The 23,704-nt window shown below is 38.9% G+C and overlaps 1 protein-coding gene across 2 annotated transcripts in view; it reads right to left on the bottom strand.

Moving 5' to 3' along the window:
* iqsec3a (IQ motif and Sec7 domain ArfGEF 3a) overlaps window positions 1-23,704 on the bottom strand; it is a 95,096-nt gene extending 71,392 nt beyond the window's left edge. The window contains exons 1-2 of one of the 2 annotated variants that reach the window (XM_032589166.1): window positions 22,793-23,704; window positions 3,401-3,481 (exon numbers count right to left, since the gene is read on the bottom strand). In XM_032589166.1, coding sequence (XP_032445057.1) covers window positions 3,401-3,481; window positions 22,793-23,388 — 677 coding nt within the window. In that variant the 5' untranslated portion in view covers window positions 23,389-23,704. The remainder of the gene's footprint in view (window positions 1-3,400; window positions 3,482-22,792) is intronic. The other variant, XM_032589167.1, reaches the window with a different exon arrangement.

Genomic DNA, 23,704 nt, shown 5'->3' with positions numbered 1-23,704 from the left:
CAATCCAGGCCTAAATCTGTTTTAGAATTCTCTTCATACAATTACAAGAAGTTTGAGTTCTATTGAAAAGAAGAAGTTAAGAAATTCTGTCTTTAAATGTGTAAATCTGGTGAAGACCTCCCCCACAAGATTTGCAAATGCAATTCCAGTAAAAAGTGATGCAATAAAATACTGACTCAGGAAGCCAAATATAAATTCATGACAGATTTTTCCACATAGTATCCTTTAAATCTCGACTAGAAACCCACCTGTTTAGAGTTGTATTTGAAACGTAATCAATTACAAATTTAACGATGGCACTTGACTTAATGTCATGTTTTAATTGTTGATTCTATGTTGCATGACTTTGTGTTTTTGTGTTTGTTATGATGTACAGCACTTTGAAATGCCTTGTTGCTAAAATTTGATTGATAATAAAAAAAAGTATTATTCTTCACTATTATTTTTGTGGTGATGTTTCACTTAAAATCTCAATTAAATACATCAGGGTTTGTGGTTGTATTGTGACAAAATGGGAAACAGCAACACATCTGCAAGGCGCTGTATATTAAATTGTTTACTGCATGCCATGTTCACTGCAGTGACACACGGCACAAACACACACTAACACTCACACAAACAAATAAGACAGGGAGCTACAGGATGCCTGATTACTGCCAAGCCAAAGCATGCAACATGATAAGGTTTTTTTTGGTTTGTTTGTTTTTCACATGAACACAAATGCATTACATGTGTCAACAAGAAGGCTCACCAAGTTTCCAACATGGGAAGGACCCTATTCTACACACACTGATGCACTATGACAGTCTTAACACATATTAGTAGACTTTACCAACATGGAAGTATTGCACTTTTTTTTTTTTTTTTGGAATCAGTATGACCACATTGTGGAGACAAGCCCGAATGGAGTGAGCATGAGTGATGACGGATGCGATGAGGTGAGAGGGGTGGTGGGGAGGGAGGGGGTGCTGTGTGGAGTTATGTTGCTGGGATGTGGGGATGCCACGTGAAAGGATGATCAACCAATTACTGACAACAATGCGGAAATACAGAAAATCAACCTGAACAGAATACAGCTTTCTAAAAAAGAGATAAGACGCAACAAGAACAAAAAAACCCCCCAAAACAAACAAAATAAAAAAAGACAAAAAACCACAAGCTGCTTTCTGTCTCAGCCCCAGGGGGTCCTGCTTTGAAGTGGTTTGCTTCAGAGGTTGCCAGGGGGACGTTTTAAAGTCTTGAAAGTTACTAAGGACCTTGTGCTGTGCTCTTTGTTTGAAGCCTTTGTTAGTGGCCTTCAGAGCACAAAACAATTAGACAACACAACAGCCCGATACACCTTTTATCAAGCAAAGTTCGACTCAATAAACTCTGATTGATTCGCGACTTTACATCCTTCACGTCTCATCTATCTTGAAATCACCTTCCGCGTAAATGAGCTGTCTGAGCGTTAAGAGCGACAAATTTTTGATTGGTGTGGTGCAGAGGAACACCTCGAATTTGACTTGGTCTCCTCAAACTTTCCCTGCCTCACACTTTCTTTCTCAACCTTTTATGCCGCATAGGGACATTGTCTAAGTCTACCGAAGACGCCTGAACAATGGGAACACCTGCTCCCCATTTTTAAAGGGAGGGAGCAAACGTTTTTCTCTCACAGATTTTTTTTTTAAGTAAAGACATCTGATGACAACCTGCAGTCACACAAACACATTTTGTACATTTTTGAAATTATCTTACTGTTTGTTTTTTTTATATCTTTGCTATTTCTAATAATTGCACATTATTTTCTTATGTTGTGAATTTACTTACTGTATAGTATTATATACTAAGTTCTGTTTTAATAATTTTGTTTTTGTGTAAATCTGCGTGCTCCGTGCTGGTACGCCAACAGCAGTGGGACAATAAAAGTTATTTCTATTCTGTTTTTGCTCTTGTTTAAATCCTATAGCTGCATTAAAGTGTTCCACTCCTCAGCTTATGTTTCTCTTTTTCTACATCCTAAAAGACATTAGAGTCCTAAAACTCTAAGTTAATGCTTCTCAGTTCTTACAAAGATTAGGACCTAAAAACGAACCAAAAAAATCCATTTAATTTTCCCTTGAGTTCTAGATTTCTTATTCTCCTCCCTTTCTGCTGCTGTACTAGTTTTAAAACATACTCTGCCCAATGTACTGTAAGAATGTATATGCAGGTAAATTAATTCACATGGCTAAAAGCCAAATAACTACGCCAGACCTTTCCTTTAAAAAAGTGCAAGTCTGACCTCTTGAAAGAATATGAAAAAGGAATCAAAGATATTTTGGAGATGTTTTCTTTTTTTTCCTCACTGTCTTTTTTGGATTCCAGTAGCTGTTTTGTCTTATATGTTTTATTGATCTGCTCTCTTTTTACTAATCTCATCTAGAAGAATTGATGATTTTATGGAAAGGTTGAGAACTGATCCTTCAGATTGATTTCAAAATTGTGTGCTTGATTTTTTATCAATTCCGAGACTTAAAATAGCTTAAAAAGTTGTTTTTTTAAAATCATTTATGTACACATAATATGAATGTGTAAGAAATATATTTTGAATTTTGATTTGAGCGGGTTTTAAAAAAACTTTTTTTTTTTTTTTTTACATCAGTTCATGCAGCTGGCTGCACACCATGCAGGCCTATAAGTTTGTTTAAAGAGCGTCTGCATCAGCGTTCGTTGGTCTGCAGCCATTTTGCCACTTATTGTGTCCAGCAGTGCAAGGGCTATGATTTGCTATCAAGTGTGTTTGCTTATCCTCTGTCCTCTGCCAAGCTCGAACAATGCAGAAAAGCAATCCTATGAGAAACCAAAGTCTGCGACAAACAAACCATTTTCGGGTGAACGGCTTAATTGCTATTGATGTGCTTTGGCTGGTTGAATGCTATAATTTCCAGTGAAACTCGGTAGGTGGACTGCACTTGTGTAAACAAAAGTGGAAGGCGAGCAAGCAGCCAGCTCTGTCTAAAAATGCCAAGACAATACCTGCATCTAATTGCATGCAGAATTTTTGAAATGACCTAAAAGTAATTAATTGTGAAAACTTTAAAGGAATGTTATTTAATGCAATATTTTTGAATTTAGAAGCACAAAACCCTTTCGAAATCTAAATCTGTGGAAGGCTTCTTCCGCCATGCGACTTTAGAGACTCAAGAGAGAACTCTGGCTTTTCCTCCCTGCAAGACCTTGAAGCGTTTACAACCACTTCAACTTTAGACACCACTTCTGAGGCAGCTGACTGGACAAGAGTTTAGCTACTGAAGCACTGCTACTAACAGGATGCATGAGAAGAGGCTGCAGTTGAGAAAAGGATCTTAAAAACGGAAATTAAATAAAGGTGAAAATCAAAACATTTGTGAAGATGTTACTGTGAGGGGAATCCTCTTACCTGGGGACACAGGCAGTGGAGGTCTCCGCCTCGGGGGCCTCCGGGGCTGGGCAGCAGAACTGGTGAAGAACTGTTTGGTTGCTGTGTAAAAAAAATACAAAACAAAAAAGACAATATCTTAAGAGGGTCCTATTGAAAGAGTCAACTTGTCGGGATTTTCTCTAATAAAAACAGGTTTGAAGCAGATCAATTTCCCTTTTTTTTTTTTCGGGCTGTGAAACAGAAAATATCAGCAGTACTCAATAATTGCAGTTGTTTATGTAGGCGTTTAATCATGAAAAAAATACACCAATGCATTATGAAAAATTACTTAGTTGATGAAATTTGTGTACAAAATCAGTAAACATCTAGCAAGAATGAACATGCTGATATAGTCTTGAATGCAAAGGGCAATTTGATGTTGTTCTTGAAGTATTAATTGACCAATCAATGCAGCGCAGTTAACCACCTACAAGAGAAAGCATACTACAAATAATACAATTAATAGTTGCAACCATAAATGAAAAATCCGATTTTTGTCTGAAACTGAGGACTCCAGTCTACACAACCACAAGTCACTTAATTTTAGCGTGGGTTTTTCTTTAGCCAGAAAATATCTAAAAAGCAAAGCTTTCTTTACTTTTAAATAAGCTCCGAATGACATAGCATAAAAAAATACATTTCCCTTTTGACCCATGTTGGTCAAAAGGGAAACTTATACAGGACATTTGAAGGTTATCAGAAGGAAGCAAGATCGGAGATTTAATAATAACTTTTTTCCACAAAGAAGTGAAAAAAGATGGTGTTATCTTACATATTTGTGAGATTGGCTTTCAATAAATTAGCCACTGAGAATCCCCAGGTCTTCTGACAGATAAAGAAAGAATAATTAATTTCTATTCTATTCTAAAACAGGTCTTATTAGGATAATATTCAAAAGAAAAAAAAATACACAAAGGCATTTTCTAATTACAGACCTACTGGTGCAACAGCTTTTCTGCACACATACAAGTAAATATTTATATTTTTTGTGAAATCGTATATTTAAATTAGTTGGGAATAAAGTGAGTCATCTCTATAGCTTCAAAGCATTGTTAAAATATTCAGCCATCAAACTGGTGGTCTCTGCAGATGTCCACTCCCAAGGGATGCTCAAGTGGAAAGAACGCGGGTGTAAAATTTTCATGCACGCACGAGAAAGCTTTCCTTTTATCTCCAGTTTACGCTCTCTCCCTTTTAGACTGGACACTGCCTCGCATTTCAAACGTTCATCCGTCCCTTCGCTCGGTATCAACCCCCCCCCCCCATCGTTCTACTTTCTTTCTGCTCGTTCTTTCACGCTGATTTTACATCACTCTCTCTTAGAATCCGCATCCTCCCCCTTCTGTTGCTGGGTTCTACAGACAGCCTGTGTTGTGCTAAAGAGGAATATGCTCAATTACTCTTTCTGTCAGAAAATGTGGCCAGCCCAACGTGTGCTGCGCTGTGTCGTCATGGGGACATAGAGGAAGGACACAGCAGGTGAGAGAAATGAGCATGCACAAAGGGTGTTGTCAATTAATTACTGAGAAAAGTGATGTCTTTAGGTTCAGTTCACTAAACCTCCTTCTCTAACCACCCTGATTTGGTCAGTAAAGAGTAGCAGTTTATCTCACAGAGAATGGCAAGCATATTTACTCTGCAAGCTGATAGAAAATTCAGCACATCCATAAAAGCAACAGTCCCTCTAAAAAAAGCAGGGTAGGAAAAAAATAAATAAATAAAACTAAAAATTCCAGAGAAGGCGGTCACTGGGTGTTTTCAAGCAACAATGGCTGATAGTCCAGGGAGGGGATGACAGGAAATTAATTTTCATTGTTAATGTCTCCTCTAATTGTGTTCTCTTTAACAACCATGACACTGCTGTGGTTAGTTTTAATGGGGGTCCAGGACACAAGACAGTCTCTGAGGGAACGCAGATTAGTTGGAGTGCTGGAGCAGTGGAGACGCTTGTGGACTATGATAAAGTTTGCATATGCTGCTCATCGGCAAGGAAACCCTTCCTCCTGAACATATACAAATGTGAAAAGTTGAAAACAGCTGAAATGTTGATCTTCTTTTGTGTTTCAAAATTAAAATTTTTGCTGTAGTGGAATTAAAAGAAAATTGCCTTGCTGCTCTGATATTTTAACATGGAACCATACTTTGCTCATGTAATATATTGGAGAGATGAGTTGGAAAAAAGGTTCATACATGATTACAATTTATTTCTTTCCTAGACCCCAGTTCGAAATTCCAAGGTTATAAAATCCTGCTTTGCTGCATTATACCTGTGACTGAGGAGGCTGAAGAAAAAATACCTGAAAACAAAAGTAACTGGAAATGACAGCAGTAAATGGACAAAGAAGAAACATTTGGCTAAATCAATCCATTACTGACTTAAGGGTCAAAGACTTGATTTTGAATATTGAAACTTACAACAAAGAAATAAAAAAGTCTGCCTCGTAAAGGGCTATGTACAGTAAATCTGTCATGTTGTCAATGCCTCTGGTGTCTAATGGCTGACATTTATATAAAATCAAAATTCATTTATTTTCATTGTACATCTAAATGTGGATATAAAAACTTCCTCACACATGTTTTGGTAGCATGGTCTAGTTTTTGTCAACCACTTTACTTTTAGTTCTACTGCAATGAACTCTTTATTCTTCGTTCACCTTGGTAACCCAGCCTGAGTGTGTGCAGGATTTTTTAAAATTGCATTTACTTCTGCTTATACTGCTTATTATAATTGCACACCTCTATTCCCAAGAGTCATGGGCTTACATTTTTGAATTTCAATTGCTATTTAATTGATAGCATGGATACATCTCTCATATGTGCCTGCACTTATTTGATCAAAAGCAGCAATTTAACCAAGCTTGCATCCAGCTCTGCATTCATCCCTCAAAAACCTTTACAACTCACTAAATAAATATCTTTCTGTTTCCTTAGTTGCTCTTAATGAAAAACCCCTAACTGTGACGATCACACCCATAAAGCTTCAATATTATTTCACCAATTATTCCACTGTAGCCTGAAAAGCTCCTGGCTCTTTAATTTGTGTGTTGTCTCAGTCCTATACGGGTAAAGAGACTCTTAGACCTGCTTAATCAACCACAATGTTTAATTAGAGGTTATTATTCACTGGTGCAGTGGGGTTAGGAGAATTTGAGAATAACACACACATAGACGATGCTGAGATACAGACAAATCTTGCAATTATATGCACTTTGGTCAACCTTGAGGAAAATGGGTGACTCACTTTGCCGAATTTGGAGGGGAAAATTCTCCTCCCGGGGCAGTAATGTGGGCAAAAAGACAGAGTGAACACTTTTGATCTTTTAAAGCCCTTTTATTCATCGTAACTATCGTTCCCTGCTTTGATCTTTCTCTCTCCTCAATTTGCTTTGTTTCAATTGCCGTCTATCTGCTCCCATCGCCTCCATCTTTCCGCACAAAACGCTTGCGAGCCATTTATAACTGTCGCGGTTTATGGCCAGGCATGACCTTCAGTGGAGCAGCTGTTACAGAGACAGAGCAAAAAAAAAACAACAAAAATGTCTCAGTTGTTACAAGTGTGGAAAAATAGGTTGTTCAAACAGAAATTAGACTAAAAACTGTGATGTTTAAGATTATCTAAATTTGTCTACATCACGTAGCAACAGCATGTTGACAACTCCTATATTTCTATTTACAGAATTTGTTTTTTTATTAGTAATACTCAACCTCCATTTAAGCAGAAAGTCCCTTGAGAACTTCCTGGCCTAGAAGGCACACTGCTACAAGCTAAATCTTTCACATCAAAAATACATAAAACAAAAGAAGTTAGAATCAACATAAAACATGTACAAAGTGTAGCTTAGAAAACAATTGCTAAGCTCATCAGTTACAAAAGTCAGTGGACTATTTTCTCAGTGGATTTGAATTACAAAACCTGCATAAGTAAAAATCCCTGACTTGAGGTTTTTATGCAAAGATGCACACTCGCGCCCCAAAACAAGCATTCAGTTTTGGTCAATGTTATCACTGGGGATTAAACTGAACTCGCATGATCTGCTTTCTGATTTTCAACACCCCTTTCCCATTTACCCCCGTGGACCAAAACACTGCATCTAAGCTTTTATAAGCTCCTCCACACACTGCATCTGGTACACACAGAATACAGTACCCTCCCCACTTAATGGCACTTCTGACAAAAATGTGAATATGTTGTTTTTTTAAAAGAAAATGTATCTTTAATAGCATTTGCATTATCTCACACTAGAAATACCGCAGTTCTCCAACTGTTAACCTAAAGGATGTCTCTCTCACTCCCTTAACAAACTCTTTGCCTTGCATTCAAACAAATATGTTATACTTGAAAAAAATAGAGAGCAAAATTCTCATATAGAGATGTACTTGGGTTTGCTTCACACACAAGCATTTTCTCTGACTGTAGCTTTATGATAACTCTTTTTTTTTTAAAAAAAATAATCATTTGAATCCAATTTATCTAATTGTCTAATTTTCTATTTGTTGTATTAGGTATATGGTTTTATTACGGGTGGAAATCTCTGATCTCTACCAGATACGATACACATCTGGATTCACAAGCTACGATCGTCCAATACATTTAACATCCTCATCAACCAGCGATTCAATTATATAGGATTTACTTCCTCATCAAGATGCCTCTCGATTTAAATGAACTTAGCTGAAAAATATGTTTGTTTAAATAATTTTTCATTAATAAAAATGAATGAAGCAATTCAAATTTAAATCATTTATTAATGATCATATAATCTTTGCGTGGGAAATGTTTGAGGGTTTTTTTTTTTACATTGAATCCTGATGCATAATATAATGTCGTGTCGTCAGTTGCTATGGCAATTATGAATACGAATAGTTTTGAGTTATTCTTCTGCGTTATTTTTCGCTTTGCTGTGGCCCACTGCATTGAATTAATTGAATTAATAGTACCTACATCTCCAAGTTTCATTTAGTTCGCGGAATTGTTCTACCGCGGCAGCGTGGCTGTGGGTGGCATAGTCTTTATGCCCTCCAGCGTGGTGCGCATGCGTGAAATTTCCAGACACACACAAAAACCAGCAAGGGGTATACGGCATCTGTTATGGTTTTTGCACATGCGGATATTAATAGTGTAATATCCGCTAAAAAGGGATGAAATGCTAGTCTCACCATGCGTGGAGCTGAAGGATGAAGAACGACGTGAATCTGCCTCGGAAGACGATGGACTGATTGGCGTCTCCACGCTGATTCCATGTCGCCGTTTTAAGTGAGTGATAAGGTTAGTCGTGCTTAAAGTGTTTTCAATAAAGGGCGAACATTTTGCAAATCGTATTTGCTTTATCAAGCTGTCCGTTTCTCTTGTAAAAGCCATAGTGTGGAGGTCAATATATCGGCTCCGCCATTTTTGTTGTGGTAATTAAGCCCGCGCGCCTACCCGCACAGCTTTTTCCTCTTCCGGTCTACAGGAAGCGCTGGTTGGTCAATAATTAGTTTTATTTATTTATTTATTTGCATTTGTACATTAACATCGAATTTAACCGATACAATGAGGTAAAATCCGGTCTAATTAAAAATTTCCTTTATAAAGCACAGAAATTTAAAGCTGCCTTACCGATGCATTCCTATCACGCATGTGCATGTCCGTGGATCGATGAAAACCGGTTAATATTCCCATCACTTGTATTAATGATGGCTTAAGCATGGTGGTGGATTAGCTTGAAGACACGCCCCTAACCTAAATCTCTTCTCAGGTATCCAATTCTTCAAAAATACATAGATTTTCTTTTTTGGACGCCTGCCATTTCAACTCTTTTTGTAAATTTGTTCAGTAAGCAAAATTCCCCTGAAAGCTTCATGTCAGCACAGACTTGGTCTGTACCAAGCGGCTTAACCTGCTTTTTGTAAGTGAAACTCGGGAGAGCTGGAGATGGACCAAAGAGTGAAACCTGCTCTCCCAAGAGAAAGGCCAACAAAGGAGAAAAAAAACCTTTCATGTTCATAGTCAGACAAAGAAATATTGTCAGAAAATCTGTTATATAACACTTCCAGAACTGTATTTCTCTGTATACACCAGAGCAAACTATAGATTTAAAATCAGCTCCCTCCAAATCTCTGTCAAATACGGGGCTGGCTGAAATAGTCTTATTCAGAGCTGTAAATCAGTGTTCTCCTCTTAACACTTTTGGTCAGACAGCAATAACTCTGGGTTTAGACAGATATAAAGGAGAATGAGGTTTCAATACACTGCATTTTTTCAACCACACAGTGTTCTGTCTGGGAGGAGTCCACAAAGGAGGATGCCAAATTTTCTAATTTCCAAAGATGCACATGCTACATTATTCTGCAGAATGGGATATTGCATTATTATTTATTTTACTTTGACAGTAATTTATTATGCTAGCTAAAAATTAGAATGATCTAATTTAAACTAGCCCTAATATCTAGTCTTTTTAACAAACCCTGCAAAGACATCTGTACACTAGTACAGTATGGTTTTGTGCTTTTCTATTTTTAAATTACATATTTATGTTGTTTAGAAAAATATATAATAATTCAATTACTTATATGTTATGCAAAATACCAGTTTATTTTTTTCTGCAGCCTTTATGTTTGGTTCTGTATTTGAAAAGCTCCTTATGACAACTAAAATCTTTACTGCCACTGATGCAGTTTGAAACATGCACTCATGTTTGTCTCACTGTTTTTTTCTCTAAATAGACAAACCAAAAAGGGACAATGACAGCACTCAAGGCAAAATATTTTCTCTCCACTTTTCTGCTATCAGTGCCCAAGCATACAGCGTCTATTTTACAGAGGTTCGTCCACCAATAGGGTATTTACTGGCCAGAGTGCAAGGTCAGTGCTCGACAAGGGCCAGATTTCAGAGAAACAAACTTTGAAGCAGAAAACAAAACACACTCCTAACCTTTTATTATTTTTCATGCCTAATAGTTCTAAAATACACTTTTGTGGCACAAAAAGCACCTTGAAGACCATGTCCTTTTCAAATGAAAACTCTATGAAGATAGCTGTTTGATACTGTAACAACAGAGTGATGTTGTAACCAGAAAAGTCTTTGTTTCCTTGATGAAAAGGACACCTTTTCAAACAGGAATGTCTGAAATGGATGTGTGGCTGCAAAAGCCAACAATGGTGCTATGCAGGCAAAAATTACTAAGCCTCATAGGTACAGTGTAAAGGCCTCATATCTCATCAGAAATAAAAAGTAATCTATAGTAAATGCCTCCTTCCCCAGGAATATTTGTCAGTAATGTTTCTATGATTATGCTTAGAACACGGGGACTTACAATTGTTTTCATTTGACATAATTACTGTATTGCTTGTGATATTTGAATTATTCTTGGTAACAGTTAATCAAAGAAATCGGGGTGCTGAGCTCTGTGCACAAAGCCAGAACCAGAACAGAAATGGCCCATCCTTATTTGGATTGGCAGTTAAAGAAAAAATAATTAAATGTCAAAAAGGGATCTGTTTACATCAATTGCATTGACCATACGTCAGTCTTGATTAAGAACCCTTTATTTGAGTCATGTTTTAACAACAAGGAGTGGGACAGAACAGTGATTTTCCTTCCAACGCAGGAAATAATAGTCAGAAATGATATGTTGATTTGCTGTATCTCCGTCACGCTGATTATTTGGGACCAACTCGACGCTGGCATCGTCGGTATGACGTCTCCCACAGAGGACTGATAATGATTTATGATGAAGATGAGCCAACAACGACAGAAGATAGAGAAAGAAACATGAGTTTGCATGTGACTTCCAGCTGGTGTCTACTATCAAAAACATCCAGATGCTCATGTTAAGCGTAAAGCTACGCCATGTACAAACAGGCCTAATTTCATCCAATTTGTATGAATAATCAAAGCTATATGCTTAAAAATAAAATCCTGAAATTTCATGGGAAGGTGAATTCACCAACTGCTGCAGTAAACAAACTGTGTAATTCTATTTTAATTAACAGATTTTGCATGTGCAAATGAGTGTGTCTTTTTTTCTCCTTCTTCTTCTTCTAAGCCAAAGTGCAATAAAGCATAGCTGAAGCTTTGCTGAGACTGCATGTGATCTGCTGAGAAGCCCGAGAAAGCCAATTGGACATGCAGTGCCTGCTCTGATCGGCTCTGCAGAGCCTTCCAGCCTCATGTCCACGACTTTGAACATTACTCAGGACCTTGAAGTTAACAACACCTGACATTTCCTCAGGTAAATGCATGTTTGTGCAGAACCATTTCAGTTTGTGTTTGTGATCGGGATTATACTCCAAACCAAACTAAACATAAAGATGAAATGCCTCACCCTACTATTCTACAGTATTTATGTTTAGTGCGTTAGTCTGACATTTAGCGGAAACTGATATATTCTTATATACACAGTGTCTTACTTAAGTGTTTATACTCCAAAAATGTAACTATAAAGCATAAGTTAAATAATGTTTTGGGGGGGGGTTTTCTCCCCAAGATCACAATGGTAGGTGGAGCAGAAAGTAGACTATAAAGACCACAAGCTAAGGTTTGCAAAACTGCTCGATAAGATAACACTGGGCTCAATCCAATAAATAAATAAATATAATGGGCCTCAAGAAGCAAACAAAACTGGTTTGGGGAGGCTTTCTTGTACAGTTGGAGCAATCTGTCCCAGCATAAATGAATCATCATTTGGCTGGAGCATTTTAGCATGCACAACAACAGTTAAGGGCTGCAGCTGAACCTCAGGAAGCCACAATGCCAGCACTTCACGTCAAAAACTTCAAATGGCATATGCAAGTATTAGGATCAAATTTAAGCCTGGTAGATAGTTTTCTTGGGTTTGTTTTTTTTCATAAAGCGAGTTTTAAATGTCATATTGCTGATGGATAGATTGCTTATTAACAGACTCTTCCATTCAACGTTGCAAGAAGATCACGTTTGAAGATTTTCATCTTTAAATTTGTGAGATCACAAAGATTCGGACCTGTAAAGATGCTCAGCAAGCTCGAGTGGTAGAAACACAGATTTGAGGGCTAAAAATCCTCAGCGTCAATGTGATGCCAAAACATTTTACAGTTTATACGGGCAAAGATGACTCACCATCTGTTCACAGTGATGCAGGGCAGATTTGCTGCCATTTGTACAAAACACAAGCATAATGTCTTCCTCTAAATCATGTTGTGACTTGCCAAAAAAATTAACAACTTAGCACATTTGGGTTAACTTTGCTGATGGATTGCTTGAGTCATCTATAAGGCTTTAAATCTTGAATCAGTTGTATGTTTGCTCGGACTGTACTCAGTTCCCACAAAAAAGAGAGAAGTACAAATAGAAACAGCTCCAACAGGAGGCCATAGTGAGCCCAAAGAGCCTATCCCTATTTGAACACGCACATGCACCCGTACATATATGCACATATGCAAGAATGCACAATTGTGCGCATGGCCCAAAACAGTGACAAATGCCTGTTGAGGGATTTTCACCGCTAAGCCCCAGGAGGTGAAATCCCTTTGACAGATGGGAAGCTGTTTTTCCATAACAGCACATTGCTCCCTGTTTACAAGAACCTTCAGAGTGGAAGCTCACTGATTACTGACAGGAATGCAACAGCACACTTCGTCCCCCAAGAATTCCAGCTCTGCAAGGTAAAGGGCAAACAGTGGAGTAGCACACAGATAAATCATAGTTTGATTTTTAGGCTTTAGTCATCACACTGCATGCATCAATAGTTTTCTGATGCACTTAGGAACTTTCAAGAAATTACAATAAAATATCATGCACATCTAACATTAAACAACTGAACAGACCAAGTATATGATAAAACTGCATTGACTTATTTTACACAAAGCCAACTATTACTGCTCAGTCTGCAATAGTCTGGCTTCAATAGCTGGTCAAGGTCAGAGAGGGGCTAATGGCAGCACCCACTGTATGTTGAGAAAAGTAAGAACACTGCATGTATTCGCCAATCGCTGGAGACTTCCAGTAAGAACATGAAATGTTTTTGGACTTGCTACTTGTCACTTAAAAACAAAAAGAGCTGCTAGCGAAGCCTGAGGAATCAGTAAACGTTGCTACAAATTTGCAACAAGGGATCAGCCTCCGGAGGAGAGGAAACAAGTACCAGTCTGGAGACATTACAAAATAAGCACATACTTGCAACGCAATTAGCTTTTATTACATTTATTTGTTTTTTTAAGTTATATTGTCTTTGTGATCGTTTGGAACCAAAATTATAATGAAATGAGATGCTTGATTAATTGCGGAGTCCTGCACATGGCCAGTAAAACTTTGCTGAATGTCTTTGGATTTTGACCAATTACTTTTTATGGCCGTTAGATAAACAAAACAAACAAATACTGACCCAAAAAGTGTTGCTCTGATTTCATCCCAGATAGTAAGCCATCTGTCCAGTTACTGAGAAATATTATTTCAATGTTAATAGCATAGTTTTTTTTAGATACATTTTTTTCTGTGTCTGAAGTTAGGTAATTGGCAATAAAACTACTTAGTTTAAGTTTCTTTAATCTTGTCTAATGCATTAAAAAAAACAAGCATGAAAAACATGTAATACCGATGTAGCAGTCCAAACCTTTCTTTTCTAATGTTGATGTAAGATAATGAGATAATAAATCTTAAAGAAAATGTGCCGCCCTATTGTAGTCCATTGCTTTGCAGTAGGTTTCATCGTGTGAGGAATCCCATAAGCGTAATATTGTAGTTGATCTGCATTTTTTTGATCGCTAACCTTTGTTTTAACAGTGCTTACATTTCGCTTGAAACGGAAAGTCGAAGCAATTGGAAGTGGTACTGTTTTTTTTTTCTTCTTCAGAACACCGTGTTTGTGTCACTCTTCCCAACATACTTGTCAGTCTCGGAGTAGTTGATTGCAAGTTCCTTTCAGTATTTACTATAACAAAGTTATTTTAGCATCTCTTGGTTTACAAGCTTGAGCTCTGATGATTCCTGGGTTGTACATGAACATCGTAAACCAGTCTGACACAATCTGAGGTGACAGTTTGGATCAGCGGGTTGAAACTGGGACACACTTGGCTGCTTCAAAACGACAAAGATCATAAATATAAATCTCAACAATGTTGAAAATATGTCCTTGTCTGTGCCTGGAAACCAAACAATTTAAATAAACTTTTCTATTTATGCCAAAAAGAGAGGTCAAATATTCAGCCAGAGTTATGGCAGAAGTTTGTTGCATATGATTCAACTGCAACTTGCTGTGGAACATTTATTTAAATATTAGTGCGGGTGAATGTTTGCTTCTAAGATATATTCACAACACTGTGCAAAATCCAGAAAAAAATGCACATCCTTTCCTCATTGACGGTTCAAATGCATCATCAAAATGCTCAAAATGTATTTATCCACATGACGACTGACTGTAAATCTATCACCAGAACTGCTGCAGGTCTTTTGCTGCATACAGAGGACGACCGACAGGAGCGTGCACGGCTCAACTCGAACTGATGTGGAGGGAAATGTCATTTTTATGACATTGTGTTTACAACATGCATCACAAAATGCGATCCGATTGCATCGCGCCGCACGAGTCGACGATGGCGTTCTCATTTGCAGCCACCACCGTGAAATATGCAGATTACACATGAATGACACACTGTTCTGATCGCTCGTTAGGCCTGCTGCTAATTTGCATGCGGATGAAACTGAAATAAGGGAAGAAATGAGATAAACTAACCTTCAACCAGGAAGAAAGCAACTCAGTGTGCAGGCAATGTAACACGACTAACAACGAAAACATAAATATCCTGAGATGTAAATGCCGTGTTTATGCACAAAATGATGTGTCATTCGAATGACGTTTCTGTTTATTTCTGTGGCAATAGTGTGGGAGCGTTGCTTAGAGAAACGTGAATGTTAAAAACCCAATTTGGCATTTTTGATTGACTGAAAATTATAGCGGCCAGGGATTCGGGGAAGAGGCTGTTTGCAGTTTAGCCGTGAGGTAAGTAGGGCAACATTTGGGTCCCTCAGTCCTGTGGGGCTTTGCTGTGGAGTTATTCTGTCTTTCTGTAATCTGTCCAATTATTTGGCCTGTCTGTCATGCTGCTTCCTGTGAAGGTGCAACATTAACCCGCCCAAATATTAAACAATGTTCCTAATGAGTTTTTGAAGCTTTCACTCAAGATTTATGAGGTAGGTGTCCTCAAAATTCACACCGCAAGTTAATCAAAATGTTAAATAATATATTTATGACGTATTTCTACCAGATATCAAAGTACTTGTGCCCTCTGTTTAATGTAATTAATATGGTATAAATAATGTTGAGGTGCTGGGTTGTGTTTTTGTATAAAAATGCAATTTAATAAAAGTGCATGCGATTACCTTTACGAATGAAAACTCTCTAGAAGGAATACAATAGCAATCTGGAAAGCTGATTCTGAAATTATGTTCTTTTTTTATTATTATTTGCAAGTAGTTTCATTCCCCTTCAGGGCCACCATAAGCACAGCTATCCCAACCAGGCTTTAACAATAAATATATAGATATATCTATATATACAGTATATATATCTATATATATATAGATATATATATATATATATTCCAAACACTGGAATTTCATGGCCTTTTAACACCCCAAGACAGGAATAAACACAAATAATCACGCATGAACACACAGTTGTATAACAGACACCTGGGACGGTCTCTATTTGTCCCCCCCACTCTCCTCAGCCGGTGCACGAAGGCAGCTAATATTGCAGCACAGAGCCAGGAATCACCCGGCAGCTACATCCTCAGAGAAATGAAGCAATTTAAAAGTACTATCCACCAAATGTGATATTCATAATTTGGGCTGCGGCGGCAGCAGCCCAGTCATAACCGAGCACGTGTGGTTCCCAGGCGGACGGAGAGGGAGGAGAGGATGAGGAAAGAGCAAAGCCTTGCAGGACTAGAATGTCTGGGAAACCATTTAGCCTTCTTGAATCCGTCTCCACCCATCTACTTCTCACTGAATTCCTGCCACTGCAGTACAGAGATGAAAAGGAGGATTTCTGTTAGGCTCCAGAGACAAAAAAAAAAAGAAAGAGAAAACCTACTGATAAAATGTACGTTTTCTCCCTTTGCAAAAGGTGACATTGTGCCATGTAAATCATTTCCTACTTTTCTAAAGGTTTTACTTTTAAGATGTGAGTCTCTAATTACATCTATTATCATAAATGGAAGAAATCTGGATGCAATTACATAAAAAAAAGGAAATCGTTTGAATTTCTCTCGTAGACTGCAACCCACTTCCTCCATTATTATTATTATTATTATTGTTGTTATTATAGTCACAGTTCTGATTACAGATGCTCTCAGTGAGTGCCAGCTGGAGACATCCTCGAAGTTCCTTATTGTCGGAGAAAGATGTTGAAGCTTTTTCCCTTTAAAACTAATCTGAGGAAATGTGTTTTGTAATGATTTGAAAGCATAATTTGCTTGAAACATGATTTAAGCAACTGTTGCAGCCAAACTCAGGCGAAAAATGATACTCTTACAATGACATAGCAGTAGAAATCACTGAATTTTAAGAAAGGACCAAAATATTCATATTTGTACAAATTAAGTTGGAAGATAATCTTTTATTGTTTTAGTTTTGAAAAGGCAAAATATTCAATTTTTGATTAAAATCACTGCATTTCCAACACTTTGTATGGCATTGCACTCTAACCATGTTCCTATTTGAGTCTTTAATAATAATATGCTAATTTCTTTGTCTTGATCTTTTTAGTGACTTCTTGTGTTTTGTTCTGTGCACTTATTGGTTGTGACTCTTATTTTAGCGTCGGTCGTTTCCGTCTAGGTTTGGAGTTCCTGTAGCGTTTTTGGTTCAGCTTTCTCTTTGGTAATTAATCATTTCCCCTCTGCTCCCTGCTCTGCACTGTCTCACAGCTGTTCAACATTCCTCTGATCAGACCAGGGGTGTCAAACTCCAGTCCTCAAGGGCCTGTGTCCTGCAACTTTTAGATGTGCCTCTGCTGCAACACACCTGAACAGAATAATTAGGTCATTAGCAAGGCTTGGAGAATGTATCTACACAAGGAGGAGGTAATTAAGCCATTTCATTCCAGTGTTTTGTACCTGTGGCACAATTAAAAACTTCAGGACACCGGTCCTTGAGGACTGGAGTTTGACACTTGTGGATTAGACTCACCTGGTTTCAATTACACTCCCAACTCCTCCTCAGTTTATAGCTTCCTATAGTTAACATTTTTAATTGCTAGATCCTATATTTGCACTTAATTCCATGTTCTGTTCTCCTCGTGCCAAACCTGTAGGTTTTCCCCTTTTTTTGTCTTTAAATCCTGATCAAACTGCTTCTCCTGAGTTCCTGTCAGCACTTTGGTCCTGCTTCAGCACCCAGAATGACTTGCATTCTTTTGGAAAGATATGCAAACTCAGCTTCCCAACACTGTTCACCGTTTTGACAGACTTTGATCTCACACTCATCTCCTAAAGCATCTGAAATTTTACATGGATCAAAGCTTAAATGAAATTGGCCTCTCTTTGACTGATTGTAATTCAGCTCATTCTTCCAAGTTAAGCCAGTTCTTGAAATTGTTCTGTATTCTGGTTACTTCCTGATGTCACTTTGCCAATTTATTGTTCTGTTGCTTCTCCCACCACTGCTGTCTCACACCTGACCTTTGCTGATTGTCATTCCTGCTTCTGTTACATGTTATGTCCTCCCTTGGTATATATTCTGCCCGGGTTGCTTTGCACCTGATAATTTGATGTCCCTTGTCATTCTTTTGCCCCACTCTGACACATTTTTCATGAATATTTATCATCCGTTCCTGCAGCAGCTAGTAGTAAAAGTTCACTAAGTTCTTCAACTGTCTTCTTCCTACTTATGAATCAGGTCTTTCTCTGCAGACCATGAACTGTGAATGTTTTGCTCAGACCTAAACCCTCGCAGGTTTTTGTCCTTGCCAAAGGAATCGACAAAATGACAGTATGTTACAGAAACCAATGTATTTTAAAGGGATTTATATTTTGTGGACTAGCATAAAGTAGAGCATTGCAGTATTTCCTAAGGATTGCTCCTTTATTTAGATTCATATTCTTGTATATACCTGGTACCTGACCCTTCCCAGATTTTTAGTTGTTAAAAATTTCAAAACCTTCTTATTTCCTTTGAAATCCCAATAAAATATGTTTGTAATGTAACAAAATGTAAAAGTAACAGAGACCCAAATACTTTTTAAGGTGTTTTATGTGCTGCTGATCTATTGATAGAAATGATCTTACTTCTGAATGCCTGCTGTTCATAGTACCTCATGATCTAAACTTTATCACTGATCTGAGAGGATCAAATGATTTTGCCTTTGCACCAATCAGGAGCAAGTCGCAGTAGATGTTAAGATATGTATTTGCTGAACTTCCTCATCTACCTGCTGCTACTGCACATCCTTTGAAGAAAACAGGTGCGTGAAGGAAATGGCAGAGGAGTTGCTGCGCATTCTGCTTTCCAAAAACAGGGTGGGGGGGGAAAGAGGGCACGTGGGGTGCAGAGGGAGTCACAACTAGTGTGGAGGAAAACAGGCTGGTTGCCAGCTGGCATGTGCCCTGTTAACAGTTTGCATGCATTTTTGTGAGAACAAGAGCTTAACATGTCAACGAGAGCGTGTAGGAGTTAGCAGCAGCAGTAAGACACCCGGAGCTGCAAGGGAATGCTGGGATTTCCACCTCAGGCAACGGGATTGCTGCATATCAGACGCTCGCGTGGCTCTACCTCTTGTACAATTACTGTCACTCTCCTGAACACATGGCTCAGCTCTCACACGCTGAGTTTTACACTTGGCAGCTCTAAAGACGTACACAGAACAGGTCTAAGGGCTTCAGTCCAGAGACTGGTTAATTGGTAGAAAGAAAAAAAAAAAACACGGTAAGACATACTGATTCAAACTCCACAGCTGATGCTTGTAGCACTTAGCTGATGAAGGAAAGGACAAAATGGAGGTGGAAAGGGCAACAGGTTTGAATAAAAAAAGACATCGAGAAAAAAACAAAACAAACTCTGTCACTGTAACGTGGAGGCAGATAATCAAAAGTCAAAATTGGAAAAGAGAAAGTGAAAATTATGGAATAACGCACAGAATTGGGGGGGGGGATAAAGAAGAGAAGATGGGATTGGTGGCAACTTGCTTCAGATAAGTGGAGCCTTTTGAGAATCCTTATCAGACTGAATAACGCAATTGCAACACTTCAGACGTCTCTTCCTTTTTTTCGGAGGGGGAAAGTTTTGCCTCATTCCAGTAAACAACTGCTCAGAGCTGGAGGCAAGCCTTGATTTGCATTCTTCAAATTACGCCACTGCTGAAGATGATGAATGTGTGATGGGCATGAGCAAGCATTTAATTTTTCATTTGGAGCTCTGCAAATGGATGCTGTGCTCCTTTTTAATTAAATAAAAAATATATAGTTGGTGTAGAAAAATGATGCTTAAATCCTTATGATGAAGTATTATTTCTGTTGATACTCGTTTTCTCTTAGTGTGATCTGACTTTGCCGTGTGGCATTTTCAGTGAAAAATGAAAATAGACAATCTTTTGCCTTTCAACAAAATTGGAGATAAGCCAGTTTCCCTTCATTTCCAATTTTCAAATCTGTCTTTTTATCTGTCTATGGCCGACCAGAGTCTAAATATGGAATATTTATTAAATATATAAGACTAACTGTGGAATGTTTGATTACATGTGTAATCAGACATGCATATAGGCAATATAAAGCACCAACTGCCTGCAACATTCACTTTGTGCAACACAGCCGATTAAATTGTCAGTGTGGCTTCGAAACAAAAAGATCAACAGCAGTGGCAGTAAATGAATTGATGTGATATTATTACTTAATTTTATGATGTATCATACACTTTGTTCAAAACTAACTTGTTGAAAGATTTCATTATGTGCAACTAAATAATGGAAATTGAGATTTGTTGATAGTCACTTCAGGAGTTCCACCAGGTTCTATACTGGAGCCTAAGTTATTTAATTTGTACATCAGTGATATTTACAACCCAGTAAAGTAAAAAAAATAAATTTAACTCACTTTGCTCATTATACAACATTTTTTGGTCGTAAACAAGTTTTGATCAACTAAAAAAGTAGAATTATAGTCTTGAAGTGAAGCACACAGCACTCAAGAATAAATTACACAATACAAAATGAAGAAATTGAAATATTTCCTGGACTTCAATTTCCAAAGCTTATTACTGATCACATAAAAACCACATGAAATTCTTATCAGCAAAAAATGTAGATTGCAATATTCCAAACGTAAATGTGTTGTATGAAACGTATCAAATCAGTAGGATCACTTGAATTAATAAATAATAATTAGGTAAAAAAAAGACAGCGTTTTTTGTTGGGGGTTTTTTACCCACACCTTCTTTGGTTACTTTGGGCTTATGTTTGATGGCTGAGTTGTTTCTTTGCTCTTTCTCTTCAGCAAAAATGAAATCTATTAGACGCAACCTACAGCGGGGAGGATTGCAGAAAATGTGTGTTCTGTATCAGCTCGCATACATTTTTAATGAGCTGCTCATTGCAGTGATTCTCCAGCGAAGGGAAAATCCAACAACTGCGTTGCCATGGCAAAGTCAAATGAACACACATGCCTGATTAGTGAGTTTACATCATGTCCTCGTGTCCCCCGCCGCCCCACCTTGAAGAGAAAAGCGTCACTTCTTGTCTGCAGCGACTTACTATCTTGTCATAACCGGATCAGTGCTCTATGTGGAAAATGATAAAGCTTCATCGCATCTCCAGTGTTTCATTTGTCACTGCTTTTACATTAGGGTAGAGCAGAGCTGCTTGAGACTATCCCTCTCTCTCTGTCTCATTGTTCATCATCCCTCAGAGCTGTCAAGTTGCATTTTTTCTTTTTCTTTTTTTTTTTTAAAGAATCCAGACGGTCCTCCTTCTGACATTTATTTTACATCTCTCGTGCTGTACCTTTTTGTTTGCATTCGTCATCCTGCTGTGCCTGCTCTCGTGCCCCATTTCTGACCCTTGCTCTTTAGGAATTACAATTCAATAGCTCGATAAATTGATGTGGATTAACGGAAACAGTGGAAATGCGGCTGAGTGAAACAGATGTGGCTTGGAGCACTGCGTGATGCGAGTGTGCGTGTGGCTCTGGCTGAGGCGATTCATGTGACCTTGATAGAGGCAAAGAACATTCTGCACCATGGAGAGTTCTGAGGCGCACACACCAGCAACCAAGAACATTCTTATGTTTTGAAAAGCACAAACCTCACCAGATTAAAAAACAAAGCATGTAGAAATATATTAATATTTAGATGATATTGAATCTAATTCACACAAAAGCACTCTATATATGATCTATTTGATGAGTGATTTAAATCGACCAAATTGTATTTAGGAGCATTAGAGTATAGGGGCTTGAATACGACATGCAAGCATTCCCTCAATTTTCCAGGAATTTTCTACTTTCTCTGTAGCTGACAGATTAATCTGCACTGCTTCCTGGCAATAAATAAATTGAGACTGGATGGTTGGCATTTTGAAAAATTGCAACACAAGTGCTTTCAGCCCCTCTGCGTCTTCTGAGAGGTCGCTGCGGCGACACATGAACACCTGCTAATGTCTTTCTGTCTTAGCGCTCATTGCTTCCAGGCACTTGAAGTTTCCCTGGAACATTTCCATGTCGGTGTCCTAATGAGGTCTAAGTCTCTACAGTCTGTATAACACAGCTCTATGAAATACCCAATGAAAGTTTTGCTTGAGGTTGTTTGTGTTATTCTATTTTTGTTTTTTGTTTTTTTTAGAAGTCTGTTTGCATTGTCATCCCTTTCTATGAACAGCTGCCTGAGAGACAGATTGGTTTTAAAATCATTTCTAGTTGAGTGGTGTGAACTAGAAAAAGAGAGCAGAAGATAGCAAGACTGAAATTTTTCTGCAAAATCATAAAAGGGGGTAAAAAAAACACTTTTTTCTGCAAGGTTCTTTTTTTCATAAAACATTCACGTAAAATATTTGGCATGCATTTGCACAATCGATACAGAGCGTGCAACTTGTTTAACAGAGGAGTGTTGTGAAAACAGAAGCAGGGCTCAAACCAAAAAGAGAGAAATTTGAGGATGTTATGTCTTTGTTTGCTTTCCTTAAATGTGATCCGTTACAGTATAGAAAATCTGAAAGCTACACAATGTATTATGGACAACAAAAGAGTAAACCTGATCATGACATCTATCTTTTGCCATAAAATAAGCTATGAAGTCTTTTTCAGCACTAATGTAAAAAAAAATTCCAGCTGGTGCCGATTATAAGCAGCTCCATCTAGCTGCTTATAAATCAGAAAACGGACTCCTTTTCGTTATACCTGGTTTGTGCACAACACATGAGAGCTACTTACTCTGCTTTCCTGGCCAGTCCAACCGAGCGGCACAGAGTGCTTGGAGTCTGCGGAACCAGAGACTTGCAGCAGGCGCTCCTCTTGTCGTCCTCGGCGGACTCGGAGCCGGCTTTGCTCACTTTGGGCGACTGCGGCGAGGTGGGGACGAGCTGCAGCTGCTGCGGGTGGTGGGAAGACGGCGCAGGGGGAGTCGGGTGCTGCTGCTGAGGCTGGGCTGTCTGATGGACAATTTGCTGTTGCTGAGGAGGCGGCGGCTGCTGCTGCTGAGGCGGCGGCAGCTGCTGGCCGAGGTGAGCCGCTGCCTTGTTGCCCGGGTGCTGATGGAGGTGGGCCGGCGCTTGGGGACTGGCGCTCCGCTGATTCGGGTGGTGGTGGTGGTGTTGGTGGTGGTGGTGATGCTGAGAGGGCGGCTGCTGGACGTAGAGGTGGGGGTCCCGCAGCTGTCGGTTCTCCCCGATCAGGTCCTCCACCTTTCGCTCGAGTTCGTCGATGCGTTGGCGCTGCGTCTGGATCAGGCTCTGCTGGTTCTGGACGATGGTGGTGAGTTCCTTCAGGTACAGAACGGCTTTCATCGGATTATCCAACAGGCTCTCCATTACTAAGAGTGGGCTAGCTGTGCTTTGTGACGGGCTTCCTCTTCAGCTGGTTCTGGGGCAACGACGCGTCGACTGCGGGGCCTCCGGACTGTGAGCTGTCTGTTCGGGATGCTGTAGCGACCAGTCTCACGCCTCTCTCTCCGCTCCGGCGAGCTGGGTAGGCTCTCTCTGCGCGTCTGCCTAATGAGGATGCCAGAAATGGTGCTGATGCAAGTGGCGGATGAGCATCAGCAGAGTGCGGAGGCGGAGCCGTAGTGAAACGGTGATGTCAACACGCAGCGCCGACAGGAAAGCAGCAGAATTCGTTTTGGTTTTT

Source organism: Xiphophorus hellerii, chromosome 17, assembly GCF_003331165.1.
Source record: "Xiphophorus hellerii strain 12219 chromosome 17, Xiphophorus_hellerii-4.1, whole genome shotgun sequence".
Taxonomy (NCBI): domain Eukaryota; kingdom Metazoa; phylum Chordata; class Actinopteri; order Cyprinodontiformes; family Poeciliidae; genus Xiphophorus; species Xiphophorus hellerii.
This window is presented reverse-complemented; position numbering and strand designations above follow the sequence as displayed.